Genomic DNA, 21,483 nt, shown 5'->3' with positions numbered 1-21,483 from the left:
CTGCCTAGGAGGGTTTTCCACACTGTTTCCTGTCTCCTAGTCACTCTTGAACCTGCCCAGTCTCCTCAGCTCCCTTGCTGGCCCTGACACAGCTCTGGCCAAGGCCACGTCTTCCCTGCCAGCACCCCCACCCCATCCCCATCGCCACTTCTCAGCTCCTTTACTGACCTCTTGGACACAGGCGGCTTCTGACCAGCCCTCCTCTCCCCACGGCCTTCCCATCCCTGCTCACCGTTTTCCTCGCCAGCGTGCCTGTTGTTATTTGCCTCGCCTGGCACTTGGTCTGTGGCCAACTGCTAAACTCGATCGTCTCTTCCAGCCGCCTGCCTACATTTCTAGGCTGGTTACCGCCCCTGAACCAGGGATTCCCATGTTGTCGCTTCAGAGCTCCTGGCATGGCCCGACGCCCAACAGGCCCTACACCATAAGCTTGAGCCAGGCTGGGCTCTGTCTCCCTGTAGCTCTGACATGCCAGGGAGGGACCAGCTTCCCAGTGCCATCCAATACCGCACACTTCACCCCCTAAAGCCTCTTCTGTGCTTTATCGCCTCTCTGTCCCCGTGACCACCCCTAGTCCAAGTCAACAGCCTGGGCCTCCCCAGCCACCTCCTATCACAAGCCAACCCCCCACAGCAGCCTGCATGGCCTATTCAGGACACAAATCTGATTACATCCCTAAATGCTTAAAATCCCTTAATAGCTTAGAGACTGCTAATGGTTTCCCAAAGCTTAACTTAAGGGCACACCATGGCGTGGCCCATGGCTGAGTTCCGGCTCCTGGCCTCTGTCCAGGATAGAGATGCCTTGCTAAGTCCCAGGGACTGTCTACCTCTCAAGCTAGCTGACCAGTCCTCCCAGGGAGAAGCTGGGGATCTCTACCTGCTGACTGGGGTGGCAAGATAGACCTCAGGAGCAGGGGCTGGTGAGACCTGGGCAGATGGGGGCAAGGCCCCACCTCTCCCAAGGCTCAGGGATCAAAGAGGCCTCAGGCGGCCCAAGTCCAGAACTGGCTCTGCAGGGTGAGGATGGGCATGTGCCCTGGCCCAAAGCCCAGTTGCACCACCTCCTACACCAGCCAATCTCGGGGTGGAGGGGGCTGGGCCCAGGGCCAGAGTGAGAATGAGCTGGCAGTCCCTGCAGGCACCTGGGTGGCAGGAGGGGCAGGCAGGAAGGAGGCTCAGACCAAGTCATACAAACAGGCTTCATTGTGAGGGGGGGGTGGGGGGTGGGGGCGGGGCGGGGGTGGGGGTGGGGGCGGGCAGTGCGCCATCAGTCCTCCTTCAGGCTCCCAAACACAGCAGCCGGCACACTCTGCTGCTCCAGCCGCACCTCTGGAAGGTGGAGAGGACATGGTCACTTGGCAACCCTCCAAAAGGGGGTCCAGCTCCTGCCTCCCCTCACCACCCTGCTGGGCTGGCTGGCCCCTCACCATTGGGCTCCAGGTCCATCTCGTCCTCGTCCTCGTCCTCGCCCAGCTCGATCTCCTCCGGGTTGGCCTGTTGCGCTAGCTCTGCCAGTTCCTCCCGGGACGCATCGCTCCTGGGGCGGGTGGGAGTCACACTGTTCAGTGGGTCTGGCCACTTCTCTGGGCTCCCCAGGAACCTCCCTCCTGAGGAAGAACTGGCTTGCTCCCACCCCCCACCCCCGGCCCCCCATCCTCACCTCACGAACAGGATCTTGCTCTGGGCCCGTGGGGGCTGGTCGTGCTCGGCCTCGGCTGCCAGCTGCTCTGCCCGCTGCTCTAGTAGCTTCATGTCATCCATGCCACTCTGCCCGGGGGCAAGGTCGGACACTGGGAAAGTAGGAAGGGGCGTCAGACACGGTGGAGGGCTCTCTCCACAGCCACGCCATGTGCTGAAGGACCCCCACCTGTCCCCGAGGCTCCAGCCCTCAAGGGGTTCCCAGTCCAAGCAGGGAGGTACAGAGTTGAACCTGCTGCTCCCAGTTCTAGGAGGTCAAGGCTGGGTAGAGGGCAGAGGCAGGACCCACAGGCCCTGAGACAGGGGAGTGTGTTGCCCCAGGGTGGACCCAACCAGGGTGAAGGGTGGCTGCAGCTGCTCACCAGTGCCTGTAGCACTGCCCGACACCTTGAGCATCTGCGAGGCCATGAAGTTGACCTGTGTGTTGTAAGTGGCCTGCACGCTTCGGCGGATACGCAGCATCTCCCGGATGGTGTCCTCGTTGCCATGCCGTACCTCGAAGTCCTTCCATGTTTGCCAGAAGGCCCCAGTTGTCTGTGGAGGGTGGGGGTGCCTGTGTAGGAGCTGGCTAGCTCAGCTGCTGCCTCCCCCTGCTCACCCACCTGCCCTGGGCTCATGCCTACCCGAGGGTCACAGATCTGGGAGCAGAAGCTGTAGATGGCCCGGGCGCGGTCAATCTCTCCAAGCTTGCACTCCATGTCCGCAAACCGCAGGCACATCTCCCGGGCGTGTTCGTCCGACAACACCTGGGTAATGCCAATCACCAAGAACAGCATGAGGTGGGAGGAGAGCTGCCACAGGAGATCCCAAACAGCAGGCTGGTCCCTGAGCTTCCAGAATGCTCTCTGCCAGCCCAGGTCCAGGCATGCTCAGATGTGCAGCCTGCAGGACCCCTCCCATCTTCTAAGGCAGCGGCCGCCAACCTTTCGGACCTCACCGGTTGGCGACTGCTGTTCTAAGGGACCTGCAGCCCCCTGCCCCATGCCCCTGCAGTGGGCACCTCAATGGCCTTCTGATAGATGCCACGGGTGTGGGTGACTCCATAGATCTCCGCTGCCCGCTTGATGTAGATGTTGAACATCTCGTACTGCTGGGCGGGCTCCACGGCCTGGGTGGCGCGCTCGTACACGGCCATTGCGTGCCGGGCCAGGCCCCACTCCTCCTCCAGCTGTGCGTACAGCAGGTACAGGGCTGTGGCAGGACAAGAGCAGGTCAGAAGTCTGTGGCCTGGACCCCCACCCTACCACCCTCCACTGAGCCAACTGGCGCTCCTCACTCTTTGCATATTTGGGGGGGCAACCATCCAGCGCCTGCTCAAAGAGGTCCCGAGCCCGCTCCAGCTTGCGGCCCCCATAGCGGGCGATGAATTTGGTCAGATAGGTGCTCCAGATGTCAGACACATTGGGCCACTTGAACAGCGAGATGCCACGCTCATACGCCTGCCCAGAGATGGGGAGTCATGTGTGAGTCCTCAGGGCAAGGACAGCCCACATACCCACACCAGCACCCTCCCTCCCCTCACACACACAGAGGCGGGCTATGACCCCTGACATTCATGTGGAAGCCTAACTCCAGTATCTTAGAATGTGACTGTATTTGGAGATAAGGTATTTAAAAAAGTAAGTTAAAATGAAGTCATTAGGGTGCCCCCTATTTTAATATGATGGGTGTCCTTATAAGAGGAAACCTGGACACATGGAGGGACACCAGAAACACGCACAGACACGATGAACAGGTGAGCACAAGAACAAAGATGGTCATCTACAGGCCAAAGAGAGGCCTCAGAAGGAACGAACCCTTGACCTCAGACGTGCAGCCTCCAGAACCACGCGATAATAAATTGCTGTGCGTAAGCCCATGGCACTCCGTTACAGTAGCCTGAGCAAACGAATACAGGGGCCAACACTGTATGAGGGTAGGAACACTGCTGTCTGGGATCTCCGGATGGGCTCTCCTCACCTTGAAGCTCTCCTCGAAGTACTTGTGCTCCTCCAGGAACATGGCGTAGTTGATGACGATCTGGGGGGTAGCGATGCGCAGGTCCAGAATACGGTCATACACAGCCTTGGTAGACTGCAGGGGCAGGAGCAGGTCAGAGCACATCCTGGGGCTGAGTTGGCAACCCCACCACTCTCCCATGATGCATTGGGCCCTGGCAGCTCACCTGAAAGGTGCCAAGGCTTTCCTCCAAGTCAGCAAGCATGGACCACACCTTTAACGATTTGTACACACGGTTCTGCACAGGCTCCGAGCCATCAAAATACTCAGCCCGGCGGGCGGGCAGTGCTGTTGCCTTCTAGAAACACACCGGAGGGGGTGCTGGGAGGGTGGGTCCAGGCTGGGTCACACACCTGCACACTCCCCTCTCCAAAACCCCGGGGACATTTACCCGCAGCAGCCGCAAGGCCTGGTCGTAGTTCTCATGCCGGAGCTCCAGCTCCCCACACTCGCACCACACGCTGGCCAGGTCATCCACCTGCTTGAAGCTCACCTTGGTGGCCTTCTCCAGGATGATGCGGGCCTGGGGCAGGCAGAGGTCCGGCTGAGACCCTGCCCACCCACCTGCCCGAGTCCCCTGAACAAGGATGCCTCTACACACACACACAATGCAAATGGACTCACATCATCCAGCTGCCCGTTGTCCTCATAAAACTTGGCAAATGCAACCCACAGCGTATGGGGTTTGCCCGTGGCCTTGAAGGGGTCCACTGTCTGCACAGCCTCCGTGTACGTGTTGATGATCTGTGGAGGAGGGGCAGGGGTCAGGCTGGACAACTGGAGCCGTAGCAGGCGAGGATGGGGTGGGGCTTTGAGGGGCAGGGCCATCACGCACCTCCCGGGGGCGGCCCTGGTGCAGGGCCACACGCTTGTGCCACTCATGGACATGGTGCGGGTTCTGGCGCAGCAAGACGCTGTTGAGGAGCAGGGGCCGCCGACTGATCAGCTGCTCAAAGCGGGCCAGGCGCAGTTCCAAGTCCACGTCATCTGGGACCCATGGGGAGGGCCAGGGGAGTGGGGTTGAGGGCCTCGGCACATACTCACTTCCATCACCCAGCCCTCTCTCCCTCCAGCCCGTGGCCCAGTGCTCTGACCTTCCAGTTGTCCCACTGTCCACTCTGCACTCCTTCCCTGAGCTGCCACAAGGCCATCCCGACCCCAGACTCTCTCCTAGCCCTTGTCATTCCCCCTAGCCCTCCTGCCCTGCTGCCCTCTGCCATCCTCCAGCCCTCCCGCTCCACCCAGCCTATGTCCAGCCCAAGCTTGAGATGTATCCTCAGTTGGGGTTACTCCCCAAACCGCCCTGCACTGCCCACACTTCCTCCCTCCTTGCTGGCCCGACTGACCCCAAGACACACCTCTCCACTGCCCCAGCCCCTTGGATCTCCCCCAGTACCTGCAGGCTATCCCAGTCCACTCTCCCTACCGGCCCAGGACTGTCCCAGCAGCTCACCCTCTTCTTCCCGCCCCAGCTCCGAGGTGGTCTCCATCTTCGCTGCAATCATGCTCTCCTCGAACTGGGCATAGCTGTCAAACACCTGGGTGAAGTCCCGCACGGTCATCACGGTCCGGATGGCCTCCTCGTACACGTCCCGAGCCTGTGGGTGGGTATCGGGAGGGGTGAAGCGCTGGCATGGAAGAGGCATGCCCCCCCCCCAATAGACAGGGAATCCAGCAGCGCTGCCCCTGGCACCAGTCCCAAGCTGGGACCCTGGAGGGCCTTCCCTTGGGCCTGCTCAGCTCCATCAGGCTCTGAGCAGTGACGCTCAGCAGAGCCAGGTTGGAGCCGTCCCCTTCCCTGACAGAGTGGCCTGGGGACCTTGGCTCCTCCTCAGAAAACTGAGAGTGACAGCCCCTCATGCAGTCACTGTGAGGTGCAAGGAAGACATGTGTCAACAACCTGGCACCCGGGTCCACACTGCAGGGACTCTAAACTCAGCTCAGCCACAGAAGGCTCAATGGTTGCTACTAGCACCCGTTATGCCAGTGATGGCGAACCTATGACACGTGTGTCTGAGTGGCACGCGAACTCATTTTTTTGGTTGATTTTTCTTTGTTAAATGGCATTTAAATTTATAATATAAATATCAAAAATATAAATCTTTGTTTTACTATGGTTGCAAATATCAAAAAATTTCTATATGTGACACGGCACCAGAGTTAAGTTAGGGTTTTTCAAAATGCTGACACGCTGAGCTCAAAAGGTTCGCCATCACTGCGTTATGCCCACCTGACCCCCCTTCTCCAGCTCAAATTCTCCCAGAACCTTGGCACCCCCAAGCTCAGGCCCCATCTCTCCACCCCTGCTCCTGACGGTCCTGCCCCCTGCCTCCACCAGGCTGCTGGCTTGCTGCTAACCCTGGCCAGTGCATTCTACTGGAAGTGGCAGCCTAAATGGTCGTTGTACAGTGGATACCTGGTCATGCCTCAAGACTGGCTGGAGGCTCCGAGTGGGACACAGCCAGTCTCTCCTCAGCCTGCAAAGCCCTTCTCACCATTCCCTAGCACTTCACCGCCCACTTTCTCCACTCAGCCCAGCTCCCGTCTACTCCCTTTCCCCAAAGCTCCAAAACCCCATGCCAGCTCCTCCGGGGATCTCTCAAAGCCCTACGTCTCTCCCCAAGGATGAGGGCAAGATAAGATGGACACTGTAAAAAATAAATGGCCCTAGCCAGTTTGGCTCAGTGGATAGAGCGCTGGCCTGCGGACCTAAGGGTCCTGGGTTCAACTCTCATCAAGGGCACTGATCTCCGTTGCAAGCTCCTCCCTGGCCCAGGCCCTGGTTTGAGCGGGTGCAGAAGGCAACCAATCGATGTGTTTCTCTCATATCGATATTTCTGTCTTTCCCTCTTTCTTCCACTATCTCTAAAAATCAACTGAAAAAATATCCTCGGGCCCTAACCGGTTTGGCTCAGTGGATAGAGCGTCGGCCTGCGGACTCAAGGGTTCCAGGTTTGATTCGGGTCAAGGCCATGTACCTTGGTTGCGGGCGCATCCCCAGTAGGGGTGTGCAGGAGGCAGCTGATCGATGTTTCTCTCTCACTGATGTTTCTAACTCCTTATCCCTCTCCCTTCTTCTCTGTAAAAAAAATCAATAAAATATATTTAAAAAAAAAATCCTCGGGTGAAGATTAAAAAAAAAAGTGCATGCATGAATGAATGGAACCACTTTAAAATGGAGCCTGGCCAGCATGGCTCAGTGGTCAAGTATTGACAATGAACCGGGAGATCACGGTTCAATTCCCAGTCAGGGCACATGCCCAGGTTGCGGGCTCAATCCCCAGTGTGGGGCATGCAGGAGGCAGCCGATCAATAATTCTCTCATCACTGATGTTTCTCTCTTTCTTTCCCTCTCACGTCCTCTCTGAAATCAATAAAAATTAAATTAAAAATAAAAATGGAGATGGAGCTGCCATCTCAGATGAATTGCCTAGCACATCTCACTCCTCAAACCTTTGGAAATGTTAAAATTGGGCAAAATAATGTTTGGATTGGGCCTACAGCACAATTATATACCAAATAACTTTGCAAAAATAACAAGAAAGCAGATGTGATGACTACCAGACTGAAAATTGGACTGGCGTTCCCTGGAAGAACCGGGTACCTACGGGGCCTAGTTTGCGCACACGGCTCCCATGGAGGCTGCCTCTCCAACCATGAGAGCCTCTTTGGTGTGAAAATCCCTCCTCTGATTGAGGTAAACGACTGAGATCAGGAGGGGTTTCTGCCCCAGGGACGACAGTCCTAATGCCAGCAGGAATTTGCTACTGCATGAGGGCTACAACGTGGAGCCTGCTACCACACGAGAAAGAATATTTTTTCCTCTGGAAGGACTTTTCACGGCCCTGATGCTTGTGGGAAGTGCCTGGAAGGTGAGCAGCCTGCAGGATCCTTCCCTTGATGGGTAAGCACTCATTTTGTTGCTCACTCATTTGTTTCCATTCCTTTTGTTTATTATGTTGTCATAAGAAAGGTTACATAGGGAAAGACACATGAATCCTATAAATCCTTGTCCAGGCCAGCCCCCCCAAAATGATGAGTTTGCAGACCTCCCCAGACCGGCATCTACTTCAACAAACAACCGGGCTTTCAGTTAACATCACTTGTCTTTACGTTCTGCCATGGCTACTTTCAGGAGACTTTGCCTCTCCCATTGGATCTTCACCTTCCCAAGTCCTCAAAAAGTACCTTCCTTGAAGTTCTAGCTAAATATATAGAGAAACATTTTGGTCCTTCGTCTTGTGCCTTTTAAATAAAATAGGCCAAATTAGCCAAAATAATTTGAAATTCTAACAGCCATTCAGGAAAACCTTGTTTTTCAACTCTATCTCAACCTTCTCTCCTCTTAAAATAAAAGATTCCAAACCTCTTGGGAACAAGAGGATACACTCTTTAGCTGATATACAGAAGCTTCTAAAGGACAAAACAGGGTCCAAAATGGCATTGTGTAGGAAGACGGGCAATTCACGTTCTTCCACCAGCACACTGCAATACACACCTACATACAGAGCAATTACTCCCGAGAGACAAGTGAGGGCTGATTAAACAGCTTCTCAACAACAAATGAAAGAGACCAAATAGGGAGGCTGGAAACCAGTTCTCTGGCTTCGGCAGGAACTCTAGAATCAGAGGTGCAGGTGAGTACCACTGTCATGTCCCACTCCACCTCAGCAGGGAGGGCAGGAGCTCGTCAGGCGCTCTGGCCTACTTCTAAGACGGCTGCAGCACATTCCCTGCCACACCGCCCAGAGCCCATTTTGGCTCTGAACAAAGGAGTAAGCAGAATCAACAGGGCATCACCACACCCAGCCTCGCTGCGTGAAGCTGCGCCAGCACTCTGGACGCTCCAGGCACCTGCTCACCTCCAACTGGCTTGCAGGAGGCACCCGGCACAGACAGCCTGCCACAGAGGTTGCTTCTACACACGGTCATATTTTCAAGACTGGGAGAGATGGCTATTATGTCTAATTAATATAAATGAACATAGAAAATCAAGCAATGAGAAGATGCCAGAATAGAATATCTTTCAAATAAGAGAAAAAAAAATCCTAATAAAATGGAGATAAGTAATTTGCCCAATAAAGAATTCAAAGAGCCCTAGCCAGTTTGGTTCATTGGCCTGCCGACCAAAGTGACCCGGGTTCGATCCCAGTCAGGGGCACATGCCTGGGTTGCGGTCTCGATCCCCAGCAGGGGGCGTGCAGGAGGAAGCCAGTCAATGATTCTCTCATCACTGATGTCTCTATTTCTCTCTCCCTCTCCCTTCCTCTCTGAAATCTGTATTTTAAAAAAACAAAAACAAAATAAAAACTTAAAAAAAAAAAGAATTCAAATAAACAGTTATGAGGACGCTCACCAAACTTGAGAGTGAAATAAAGGAACTTAGAGAGAAATTCAACGAAGAGTTAGGAAGTATAATAAAGAACCAGGTATTGGGGGGATAAGGACACATTTGTAACATCTTAATCAATAAAGGGAAAAATTTAAAAAAAAGAACCAGGTAGAGCTGAAGAATACTATAACTTACACGAAAAATACACTAGAAGAAATCAAAAGCAGATTAGCCAATACAGACTAGATCAGTGACCTGGAAGACAGGCAAGTGGAAATAAACCTATCAGAAGAGCAAAAAGAATTTTTAAAAATGAGGATAGTTTAAGGACCCTTTGGAACAACATCAAGCACCCAAACGTACGCATTAGAAGGTTTCCAGAAGAAAGAGAGAAAGGAACAGAACCTTTATTTGAATAATGGCTGAAAACTTTCCTAACCTGGGAAGGAAATAGACATCCAAGTCCAGGAAGCAGAGAAAGAGATCCAAACAAGATGAATCCAAAGAGACCAACACCAAGACATCTTGTTATTAAAATGGGAAGTTAAAGATAGAGAATCTTGAAGAAAGCAAGAAGGAAACAATAAATTATGTAAGAAGGAAATGCCAAAAGGCTTTTGGCTGATTTTTCAGGAGCAATTTTACAAGTCAGAAAGGAGTAACAGGCCAGTTGCACAGGCTGAAAGAAACCTACAACCTAGAATAATTTACCTGGCAAAGTTACCATTCAGAATTGAAGGTTAAAGAATTTCTCAAAGTGAAGTATGTTCCATTTCCTGCTATAATTATTTCTCAGTCAGATTGCAATGTCAGCAGTTACTGCCTCGTTCTTGTCAGCTTAAACACAAATGTCATTATGTTTTCTTGAAAAGCAATTTAAAACATAGATATTTTGAAGTACTAGGCTTATACTTCATTGGAATAGATGTGTACAGCAATAAGCAGGTTTTCAAATCCATTACTAGTTTGTGCACAAATGTAATTATGTTCATTGTGTATGTATTATACAATGAGCACATGTAAGTAGTGAAGGCTACTATTGTTTAAATGCAAATGATCGTTTCTCATTTCTTTTTTGTCATCCTATATAATAAAAGCCCAGCAACCGAACGGCGGAATGACGGGTCGACCAGTCGCTATCATGCACACTGACCACCAGGAGGCAGATGCTCAATGCAGAAGCTGCCCCCTGGTGGTCAGTGCACTACCACAGTGGGAGCGCTGCTCGGCTGACCGGGATGCCTGTCTGGGAAACTTTTTTGGAGCATTTAATCCATTTACATTGAGAGTTATTATTGAGAGGTACTTACAGCCATTTTAATTCTGTATGGCTAGGTTTCTCTCTCTGTTTCTTCTTTCCAGCAATCCCTTTAGCATTTCTTGTAATGCCAGCTTGGTGGTGATGAACTCCTTTGGCCTTTTTTTGTCTGGGAAGCTCTTTATTTGACCATCTATTTTGAATGATAGTCTTGCTGAATATAATAATCTTGGTCTCAGATCTTTGCTTTCCATTACCTTGAGTACTTCATGCCATTCCCTTCTGGCCTGTAGAGTTTCTGATGAAAAATCAGGTGTCAGCCTTATGAGAACTCCTTTGTAGGTAACAGTTTTCTTTTTTCTTGCTGCCTTTAAGATTCTCTCTTTGTCTTTAATTTTTGGCATTTTAATTATGATGTGTCTGAAATCACATCAAGCCTCTGTTTCAACCACAACTTTGTGAAACTAGGAATCAACTACCAAGCACACAAATGTGTGGAAAAAAACAGCATGCTACTAAACAACAAATGGATCAAAGAGGAAATCAATAACCTTGAGATAAATCAAAATAAAAACATAACTTTTCAAAGTTTATGGGATGAGGCAAAAGCAGTTATAACAGGGAAGTTCATAGCTGTACAAGCCTACATCAAGAAACAAGAAAAATCCCAAATAAACAATCTCTAACTTTACACCTAAAATGACTAGAAAAAGAAGAACAAAACTTGCCCTAGCTGGTTTGGCTCAGTGGATGGAGTGTCGGCCTGTGGACTGAAGGGTCCCAGGTTCAATTCCAGTCAAGGGCACATGCCCGGGTTTTGGGTGAGAGCCCCAGTGGGGGGCATGCAGGAGACAGCCAATCAATGATTCTCTCATCATCGATATTTCTATCTCTCTCCCTCTCCCTTCCTCTCTGAAATCAATAAAATATATATACATACATATGAGTGAGTATACACACACACACTCAAAGCAGGAGTAAAGAAATAATTAAGATCAGAGCAGAAATAAACAAAATAGAGATTTTAAACAAACAATAGGAAAGATAAATTAAACTAAGAGCTGATTCTTTAAAAAGATAAACAAAATTGAAAATCCCTTAGCTAAACTCTTCAAAAAAAGAGCCCAAATAAAATCATAAATGAAAGAGAAGTTACAACATAAATACAAAGAACCGTTACAGAGTATTACAATGTAAACAAATTCAACAATCTAGAAGAAATGGATAAATTTTAGAAGCATATAATCTTCCAAGACTGATCCAGGAAGAGATAGAAAATCTAAACAGACCGATTACTAGCAATGAAATTGAAGCAATAATAAAAAACTCCCAACAAATGAAGTGCAGAATCAGATGGCTTTACAGGTGAATTCTATCAAACATTAAACAAGAATTAATACCTATCCTTCTTAAACTATTTCACAAAATTAAAGAGGGAGGAACACTTGCAAACTCATTCTACACAGCCAGCATTGCTCTGATACCTAAACCAGACAGAAATATTACAACAAAAGAAAATTATAGGCAAATAACCTTGATGAACACAGATGCAAAAATTCTCAACAAAGTATTAGCAAACCAGATTGAAAAATACATTAAAAGCATTATACACCAAGACCAAGAAGCATTTATCCCAGGGATGAAAAGATGGTTTAAAATCTGTAAATCAATCAATGTGATACATCATATTAACAAAATAAAGGATAAATATCACATAATCATCTCAATAGGCACAGAAAAAGCATTTGATAAAATTCAACATTCCTTTATGATAAAAACTCTCTATAAGTGGGTATAAAAGGAACATACCTCAACATAACAAAGGGCATACGTGACAAACCCACACAGCTAATATTATATTCAATGGTGAAAAGCTGGAAGCTTTTCCTCTAAGGTCAGGAACAAGACAAAGATGCCCACTATCACCCGTCTATTAAACATGGTATTGAAAGTCCTAGACACAGCAATCAGACCAAAAAAAAAAGGAAAGAAAAGGCATCAGATAGGAAAAAAAGTAAAGCTCTCACTATTTGCCATTGATGATACTATACATAAAAAAGACTCCACCAGCCGAAACCGGTTTGGCTCAGTGGATAGAGCGTCGGCCTGCGGACTGAAAGGTCCCAGGTTCGATTCCGGTCAAGGGCATGTACCTGGGTTGCGGGCACATCCCCAGTAGGAGATGTGCAGGAGGCAGCTGATCGATGTTTCTCTCCCATCGATGTTTCTAACTCTCTATCTCTCTCCCTTCCTCTCTGTAAAAAATCAATAAAATATATTAAAAAAAAAAGACTTCACCAAAAAGAATTAAGAAAACAATCCCAGTTACAGTTGCATCAAAAATAATAAAACACCTAGGAATAAATTTAACAAAGAGGTGTACTCTGAAAACTATAGGACACTGAAGAAAGAAACTGAAGAAGACACAAATAAATAGAAGGATAGACTGGAAGGATTAATATTGTTAAAATGTCCTTACTACCTAAAGCAATATACAGATTCAAAAGCAATAGCTGTTAAAATATCAATGATATTCTTCTAAAAACTAGAACTAATCCTAAAATTTATATGGAACTACAAAAGACACGAAATAGCCAAAGAAACCTTGAGAAAGAACAAAGTGGGAGGTATATACTCCCTGATTTGAAACAAAGCTACAATAATCAAAACAGTATGGTAATGGTATAAAGGCAGATATATACTAGTAGATCAATGGAATAAAATAGAGAGCCCAGAAGTAAATCATCACTTATATGATCATTAATTTATGGGAAAGGAGGCAAGGATATACAATGGGTAAAGTGAAATACATCATACATTAAGCCACAAACCCAGTCTCAATACCTTAAAAAATATTGTAATCATACCAAATGTCTTTTCAGACCATAATTTCAAGACACTAGAAATCAACTACAGGAAGAACATTGGAAAGCACACAAATATGTGGAGAAAAAACAACATGCTACTAAACAACAAATGGATCAAAGAGGAAAGCAAGCCCTGGCTGGTATGACTCAGCTCTCTGAGCCTCATTCTGTGCATCGAAAGGTCATGGGTTTAATTCCAGTCAGGGCACATGCTCATATTGTAGAATCCTGGGTAGGGGTGCATGTGGGAGGCAACAGCTCAATGTTTCTCTCTCACATTGATGTTCTCTCTCTCTCCCTTCTTTTCTCTCTAAAACTCAGTAAAAACATTTTTTTAAAAAGAGGAAATCAACAACCTTGAGACAAAGCCCTTCAACAACTGGTGCTGGGAAAACTGGACAGATACATGCAAACCGGTAAAACTGGACCACTTTCTCACACCATATACAAAAATAAACGCAACACAGATTACACCCTTAAATGTAAGATATGAAACTATAAAACTCCTAGAAGAAAACATAGGCAATAAACTCTTTTTCAGTCTTCTTTTTAAAAATTATTTTAAAAAATATATATATTTTCATTGATTTCGGAGAGGAAGGGAGAGGGGGAGAGAGATAGAAACATAGATGAGAGAGAATCACTGATGGGCTGCCTCCTGCATGCCCCCTCCTGGGGATTAAGCCCACAACCCCGGCATGTGCCCTTGACCAGAATCAAACCCGGGACCCTTCAGTCTGCAGGCCGATGCTCTATCCACTGAGCCAAACCGGTTTTGGCAAGAATTTAATTATTAAAGCTGATCTGAGTGTGGTTTGTTGAAACAGACATGTTTTTAGAGTTATCAACATTAAATATAATACTTTTATTTCTAGGCTTATTACAAATTTATTAGTAAAAACAACTTGGGCCCTAGCTGGTTTGGCTAACGAATAGAGTGCCATAAAAAAGAAGGAACTTTTACCATTTACAACAGCATGGATGGAACTGGAGAGCATTATGCTAAGCGAAATAAGCCAGTCAGAGAAAGATAAATATCACATGATCTCACTCATACGTGGAATATAATGATCAACATAAACTGATGAACAAAAATAGATCCAGAGACAAGGTAGCACTGAACAGACTGTCCAACCTCAGAGAGAAGATGAGGGGTGGGGAGGGGGGGCGGCTAGAAATCAACCAAAGGACTTGTATGCATGCATATTAGCATAACCAATGGACACGGATACTGGGGTGGTGGGGTTTTGCCCTCAGGGGTGAGAGTGGCAGGCGGGGGAGTGGGGCGGGGTGTCAATGGAGAAAAAGGAGACATACGTAACATTTTAAACAAAAAAATATATAAATAAATAAAATAAAATACAGGTTTCGGATAAACTTCCAGATCACACCATTAAACTGGTTGCGAATTTGCAGAACACTAAGAAAAACTGAATTCATAAAACTGCTGACAAAAAGATCAATACGAATTGCTCTGCCCGGTTTGGTTTGGTTCAATGGACAGAGCGTCAGCCTGTGGACTGAAGGGTCCCAGGTTAGATTCTGGTCAAGGGCATGTGCCTGGATTGTGCCACACTCCAGCAGGGAGTGTGCACGAGGCAGCCGATTGATGATTCTCTCCCATCACTGATGTTTTTCTCTCTCTCTCCCTCTCCCTTTCTCTCTGAAATTAATTTAAAAATATATTTTAAAAAAAGATCAACAGGAATTAATAGCATGAGGCTGAATGAACTAGTGAGGATGAACATTTTATGTTTTTTATATGAAATATTACTGGGCTTTTTAAATCTTTGTTTTCCAGATATAAAATTACTTTTCTCCGACGCTACCTGTGACCTACAACAATTGAGTAAATTATACCTTTGGTAAGCAGAACTGAGAATAAGCCACAGCTTCATTTTTCCTTTTTCCCTTTAGTTCCTTTCTAGTTCCCTTAATACGTCGTAAGCAATATGCAAGGCCAAGCACTGAGTATAAATAGCTGTTGTTTCCCTTAATTTCTACCTGGGAAGATAACTCAACCTACTTCACAGGCCAAAATGTGCACCTGGTGGCACACATGGTAAGGATTTCAATGCCCGGGAATGTCAATTCCAATGAAGGTACCCAATTTGGAAGAGTACTTTTTCCTGGGCAGGTACTGCAATTAACAAGTACATGATTAGAAACTTATCACAAACCTTAGAGAAAGTTGCTGGAGCTAGCGCCAAAGCAACAGCCAACCAGGAAAACTTTTTAAGTTCCTTTGCACAAATTATACTAGATGATAAAATTGTGCTTGACTATACTATTCTAGCTGAGCAAGGTGAGGTTTGCTGTGTTAATACTTCTGTTACACTTGGATAAAACACCTTCGGTAAAACAGATGGAACTAGATAAAATCTGGGCACAAGTCAAATGATTAACCACTGACACCTCCTGGTTCTCTAATACCTTGGCTAACTTCCCTCAAGCATTCCTCCTGGTTCAGATCTATTCTTCAATTTGAACTTAGCCTTTTATTTATTATAGAAATTTTTGCTGTTATAAACGTTTATTTTGTATAGCTCAATGTTTTAAAAATACCACTCAGATACTAGTTGCTCAGCATTTTGAAATGAGCACTAAGGTTTGTGAGACTTCATATGAGAAGTTTCAAGAAACTACAAAAGAGTTTGCCTGTGGAGGAATATGACGATAAAGCTTTCCTCTGTTCCTCAAATGTGCCTGCCCTAAGGCTCCTAAAAAAAACAAAAAACGATTTCCCACCTACGTGGCATATGGCATACCAACATACCAACAAGAGCCTTCCTAGTGATGAGGGATTGACAATGGCATGTCATACTAAAAACTAGCCTTCTCAGCAATGAGGGACCGACGGTGCTTTTAATAAGTGATCGGTACTGTTTTCCAGCAATTGATCAGTGATGCTTTCAAAGAAAGATCTCAACCTAAAGGAAGAAAATGTAAAAAGCATAAACTGAGCCCATTTAAAATGGAGTTGGAACTGCCATGCATGTCTTATTCCTCAAACCTTTGGAAGGTCAAAACAGGGCAAAATAACCTATGGACTGGGCCTAAAGCAACTTACTTCCTAAACAAACAACTGTTTGCAAAGATAAGAGAGAAGATATGATGACTACCAGACTGAAAATTAAAAACATTCTTTAGAATTAGCACCATTGTTAGCTTATTTGCCCCTACAGATATTCCTCTTGTCTACTGAAATAGTTGTTCCGCTTCCTTTTCTCAAAAATACCTTGCCTTCACTCCTAGTAAAAATACTGTTTGGGCCGTAACCGGTTTGGCTCAGTGGATAGAGCGTCGGCCTGCGGACTGAAAGGTCCCAGGTTCGATTCCGGTCAAGGGCATGTAACTTGGTTGCAGGCACATCCCCAGTGGGGGGTGTGCAGGAGGCAGCTGGTTGATGTGTCTCTCTCATCAATGTTTCTGACTCTCTATCCCTCTCCCTTCCTCTCTGTAAAAAATCAATAAAATATATTTAAAAAAAAAGAAAAAGAAAAGAAAAAAAAATACTGTTTGGATTTTTGCCTCAATCAGTGCTTCCCGAATAGCTATTATTTTGGATCTCAAACAAATGCTTGCTGCCTCTCACTTTTGCCTTTTATCTTTAAGTTAACAACACCAACATCTCGGGAGTGGGGAGTGGTCAGCAAGTCAGGCACCTGCTTGGCACCTGATTCCCCACAGGTGAGGATATGACTGCTACTCAATCAATTTTTCAAATTGAGGCTTAGGGGATCCAGGGCCACACAGCTGACTCAAAAGCGATGCACTTGCCAGCAGGCCTTCGGCAAGATAAATAGATGCATGAGGTGCACACGTGTGCACACTGGCACACCCACACCTGCAGGTGTTTCTTGCTCAAGCACGTGTCCACATGTGGCCTGAGTACTGTGCTTTGGTGGGAGACTCTGCCCTGCACCCAGTGTACCCACGCACCTTCTCAAAATGGCCACTGCGGATGTAGTAGTCGGCCAGTGAACACCAGAGCTTGCCCAGCTGGTCTGTGAAGCGGGTAAGGCCCCCTCGGATGATGGCGTCCACGTTGAGCGACTGCACCTTGTCCGGGTTCTGGGAGATGAGGTCACAGAGCTCGTGCCACAGCTGCAGGGTCCAGGAAGGAATTTCAGCCTTAGTCCCTGAGCGGGTAATCCCTCCAACCTGGCCCCCGTCTCCCCATAGGCCCACCTGGTAGTTGGACTTGCCAGCCTTGGAGACGAAGCGCTCATCATTCACCACGGTGGCCAGGCGCTGTGCAGCCTCGTCCAGCCGGTCACTTGACTTGAGGTACTCGATGTATTCCTCTGCGCTCTCAGGGCTCAGCTGAGCACCCACACACCATGTCAGCAGTCAGTGGGGCCACAGAGCCACACTGCTGTGCCTACCTTCCCACTCAATGGCTCTGAGCCACCTGTGAGCCTACTACCACTGTCCTGGCCACACCTGTCCACACTAGGCTCTAGTGGTCTAGCCTCAGCCCCACGGTTTGCACCTTGACCTCCACACTGCCTGTTATACATTTCCGTAGCTGTGTCCCCCACAGCTGCAGTTTTACTCTGGTTTTCAATATGGTCAGCTCATGTGAATCTGTCTACCCAGTGAGACTAACAGCTCCCTACAGGCAGGGACTGTCTTAGTCACACTACACTAAACTATTTAAAGAATAAACAAATAAACTACAAACAAAAACCTGCCTGTCTCAAGGAGCCTTTTTCTCATTTACATCTGTTAAGTGACATCTGCATGGGACTAGTGTCCCAGTGAGCCAGTGGGAAACTTTGACCTGGGGAACTGGCCCATCTGCCTGAGGCGACCCCACCTCACCCTCCATGGGCTTACCTTGAGGAAGCGCCGGTAGCCCCGCACGGCTGTCTCAGGGAGCGGGTGTGAGCGCAGAAAGCGCAAGTACAGAGGCCAAATACGAGAGTGCTGTGTGATAGGCAGCGCCCGGAGGGCACGGTCGAAAGTGCGGCGTGTGTGAGTGATCCGGCCCTGGTCCACCAAGAACTGACAATAATCTAGCCACAGACGTGGCATCTAGAAGCATGAGGAGAGGCAGGGTCTGAGTTGCTGGCACTATAGCATGGCTACAAAAACACCAGATGTCCCATGGCCAAGCCAAAATGCAGCAGGACCCAGAAGGCGATCCCTCCGGGACTAAGTCTAGCTCAACCTCAAGTGCACAAAGGCAACAGGACTCCAACCCTCCTGCTTCATCCACCTCCCGACTCATCCCCTGGCCCAGTCCCCCCACCTCCAACCTTGTGCATGAAAACGAAGGCCCTCTCGTGGCAGTTGTTGACATCTTCATAGGCAGGATCAGTCACACAGCGATGCTTCACCTGGGCCCTGCGTGCCTTCAGGTAGCGGTACCAGAGTTTGTAGCTGGAGGAGGCAGACATTGGTTGGTCAGCTTCATGGAGCACCAGAATCCTTCACCCTGCCCCATAAGGCCACTGCTGGGAGCAGGAACCTGGGAGAGTGACAAGTATCAGCAATGGGGGATGGGCTGGGATATACAGGAGGGTGTGCTGACCCATCAGAGGACATATACTCAGGGACGAACCATAGCAACCACTTGGGACCTACTGGCCAGCTCTGCTGTAACTGGACAGGGGGGCTGGGCGGGGCCGGGGCGGGTGGGGCCGCCGAAGCCGTCTCACCTGCAGGGCAGCAGCTTCAGCGCGCGCTCGTACAACTGATTGAGCCTGGGCTGCGGGGCCCCCTGCTTGAACTCAATGTAGCGGAGCCAGCATTTGACAGAAAACTGGTTCCGCATAATTTCCTCCTCATAGGGGAGGTCTTCTTCATCCTGCCAATGGGAGAAGGGAGAACTGCCCTCAGAGCCTCGGCATGGCACCACCTACTCCAACTGCAGACCCTTACCCAGATCTTGGTGCCCACCCTCAGAGCCAGGTCACCAGATGCCCAAAGAGGACTCCGGTCCAGACTTAGCCTTCAGAATTCTACTGCCCACAATATAACCCAGACCATCAGACTCTCAGTCATAGGATTCCAGGCCAGATATAGACTGTCACCCAGACTTCACGTTTTTGGTCTTCCAAATCAAGTTACCCGCTCCCTGGCCGGGATACCAGACTCCTTAGGCCAGGGGTGGGCAAACTTTTTGACTCGAGGGCCACAATGGGTTCTTAAACTGGACCGGAGGGCCGGAACAAAAGCATGGATGGAGTGTTTGTGTGAACTAATATAAATTCAAAGTAAACATCATTACATAAAAGGTACGGTCTTTTTTTTTTTTTTTTAGTTTTATTCATTTCAAACGAGCCGGATCCGGCCCGCGGGCCGTAGTTTGCCCACGGCTGCCTTAGGCTGTCCTGTCCAACACCAGCCCTCTGCCCTGGACAGTAAGCTTCATCTCCTCACAACATGCCTTTTCCTAGACACCAGATCTTTGGCACTTCTTCAGGCTAACACCAGCCAGAGTTTAGTTCGGCTGTGCCCCAGAACTTGGAAGCTAGACCTTTACTCAGAAGACAGATATGCACCAGACACAAAGCTTTTAGCCCTAGACACTGAGGAAGAAAGTGAAGAAACAGTGAAATAAATTACACCTTAGGTGACAATACAAGCCTCAATAACTGAAAAAAGACTGAAATCATATCAAGTGTCTTTTCAGACTACAACTTCATGAAACTAGAAATCAACTACAGGAACAACATTGGAAAGCACATAAATATGTAAAGACTAAATAGCATGCAACTAAACAATGAATGGATCAAAGAGGAAATCAACAACCTTGAGACAAATCCCTTCAATAACTGGTGCTTGGAAAACTGGACAGATAAATGCAATAAATTGAAACCGGACCACTTTCTTTTCTTAAATATGTTTTTGTTGATTTTAGAGAGAGAGGAAGGGAGAGGGGAAAATAGAAACATCAACGAGAGACAAAAACCCATCCATTGGCCGCCTCCTGCACACCGCCTCCTGGGGATCAAGCCTGCAACCCGGACATGTGCCCTGACCAAGAATCGACCCCCGGGGACCTCTCAGCGCATGGGCCACCCTGGCCAGGTGAGACTGGACCACTTTCTCCCACCATATGCGAAAAGTGAAAGGAGTCAGAGAAAGATAAATACTGTATTATGTGTGGAATTTAAAAAAAAAAGAATAAACAAAACAGAATATAAACCATACATATAAAGAACAAGCTGATAAAAAAAAAAAAAAGGAACAAGCTGATAGTTGCCAAAGCAGAGAGGTAGGGGGATTGATAAAAAAGAAAGAAAAGAAATATCCCCAAACAAGAAGAAAAGTAAATAAAGTTGGAGTCACTATAATCAAGCTGCTAAATTACTAAAATCAGGTAGGCTGAGCCATGAGGAAACACTCTATTCTTCTTGTAACTGTTCTGGGGGCTTGACCTTTTGACCTTTCCGGAGCCATTGCCTGGCTGTCACCTGCTCCCTGAGTATCAACACCTGGACACACACCGGGCCCCGCCGCCCCTGTCCTACCCCCTGAAGCCTCATTGCCCTGACCCCCTGCCATGACCGGACCTGCCGGCGGCCACACGCCACACTCCCCGGAGCCCACCATCCAGACCATCTGGCATCTGACAGGTAACTGTTCTCTGAGCTGTCACTTTCGGGCTCTCTGGGTCCCGCCGGCCATCGCCTGACATGTCCGCACCGGCAGGTCTTTACTTCCGACGGCAGGGTGCTCCGAAGCCAGACACCACGCCTTTCTCCCAGAAACGGTGTCGCTCAGGACCGTTACCCGGACACCAGAGTCCTGGCCCGGCCACCGGGTTTGGTGCCTTTCCTTCCAACACCAGGCCTCTCAAGAGTCAGCCATTCGAGTTTCTCTCCTCTCCCGCTCCGCGCGCTCCCCTTTGCGCGCCAGGCCCTTCACCTCCACAGCAGTGCTTCACTCAGGCGCCGGGCTCCGGCACCAGACGTCTACTCCCGGCCAGCCCGGTCCGGACGGCACCTCTAGCCCGTGAGCTTCCTCCCGCCCTTGGGCCGACATAGCTTTGGCCCAGATCCCCGGGGGGTCAGGCCCCGACCGCCTGAGGCATCCAGGCTCCGTCTCCAGTGCCTGCGGACTCACAAAGACAAGGTCCGGCCGCTCCTGCCGCGAAAGTCGCGCCATGACCACCATTTTGCCAGCGCTCCACCTACAGCCAACAGTCGCGTTGTAATGACGTCTCTATCCGAAGACCCGCCCTCCCCGAGCCAGATCCGTTTTCTATTGGCTGACCGCGTTCGGAGCGTGCAGTCGGGTCGCGACTTTCCCCTCAGTCTTCCTCAGCGACCGGAAGTAGAGTGAGAGCCGGAGATGAGGTCATTAAACGCAAGA

General features: G+C 48.7%; 1 protein-coding gene across 1 annotated transcript; it reads right to left on the bottom strand.

The window, feature by feature from the left end:
- Nucleotides 1–1,183: 1,183 nt before the first annotated feature.
- Nucleotides 1,184–21,428, bottom strand: XAB2 (XPA binding protein 2). The gene is made up of 19 exons (XM_081091946.1): nucleotides 21,235–21,428; nucleotides 18,822–18,970; nucleotides 18,420–18,543; nucleotides 17,998–18,195; nucleotides 17,347–17,481; nucleotides 17,098–17,262; nucleotides 5,152–5,296; nucleotides 4,534–4,685; nucleotides 4,323–4,442; nucleotides 4,090–4,221; nucleotides 3,865–3,996; nucleotides 3,660–3,773; nucleotides 2,977–3,139; nucleotides 2,701–2,891; nucleotides 2,324–2,446; nucleotides 2,063–2,234; nucleotides 1,663–1,792; nucleotides 1,430–1,539; nucleotides 1,184–1,331 (listed from the first exon to the last, which is right to left on the bottom strand). Exons 1-19 carry the CDS (start codon nucleotides 21,283–21,285, stop codon nucleotides 1,270–1,272), a joined length of 2,568 nt encoding a protein of 855 aa, XP_080948072.1. The 5' UTR covers nucleotides 21,286–21,428; the 3' UTR covers nucleotides 1,184–1,269.
- Between the last annotated feature and the right edge of the window lie 55 nt (nucleotides 21,429–21,483).

This window comes from Myotis nattereri, assembly GCF_964212035.1.
Source record: "Myotis nattereri genome assembly, chromosome: 5".
Classification (NCBI taxonomy): Eukaryota; Metazoa; Chordata; class Mammalia; order Chiroptera; family Vespertilionidae; genus Myotis; species Myotis nattereri.
This window is presented reverse-complemented; position numbering and strand designations above follow the sequence as displayed.

What these genes read in the sequence shown, in the direction of transcription:
- XAB2 (XM_081091946.1), bottom strand. Translation starts at nt 21,285, where the DNA reads ATGGTGGTCATGGCGCGACTTTCGCGGCAGGAGCGGCCGGACCTTGTC. An exon ending in CTGAAGCTGCTGCCCTGCAG is followed by an intron (nt 18,544 to 18,821) that starts GTGAGACGGCTT and finishes TGCCTCCTCCAG; the next exon opens with CTACAAACTCTGGTACCGCT. An exon ending in GATGGACCTGGAGCCCAATG is followed by an intron (nt 1,332 to 1,429) that starts GTGAGGGGCCAG and finishes TCCACCTTCCAG; the next exon opens with AGGTGCGGCTGGAGCAGCAG.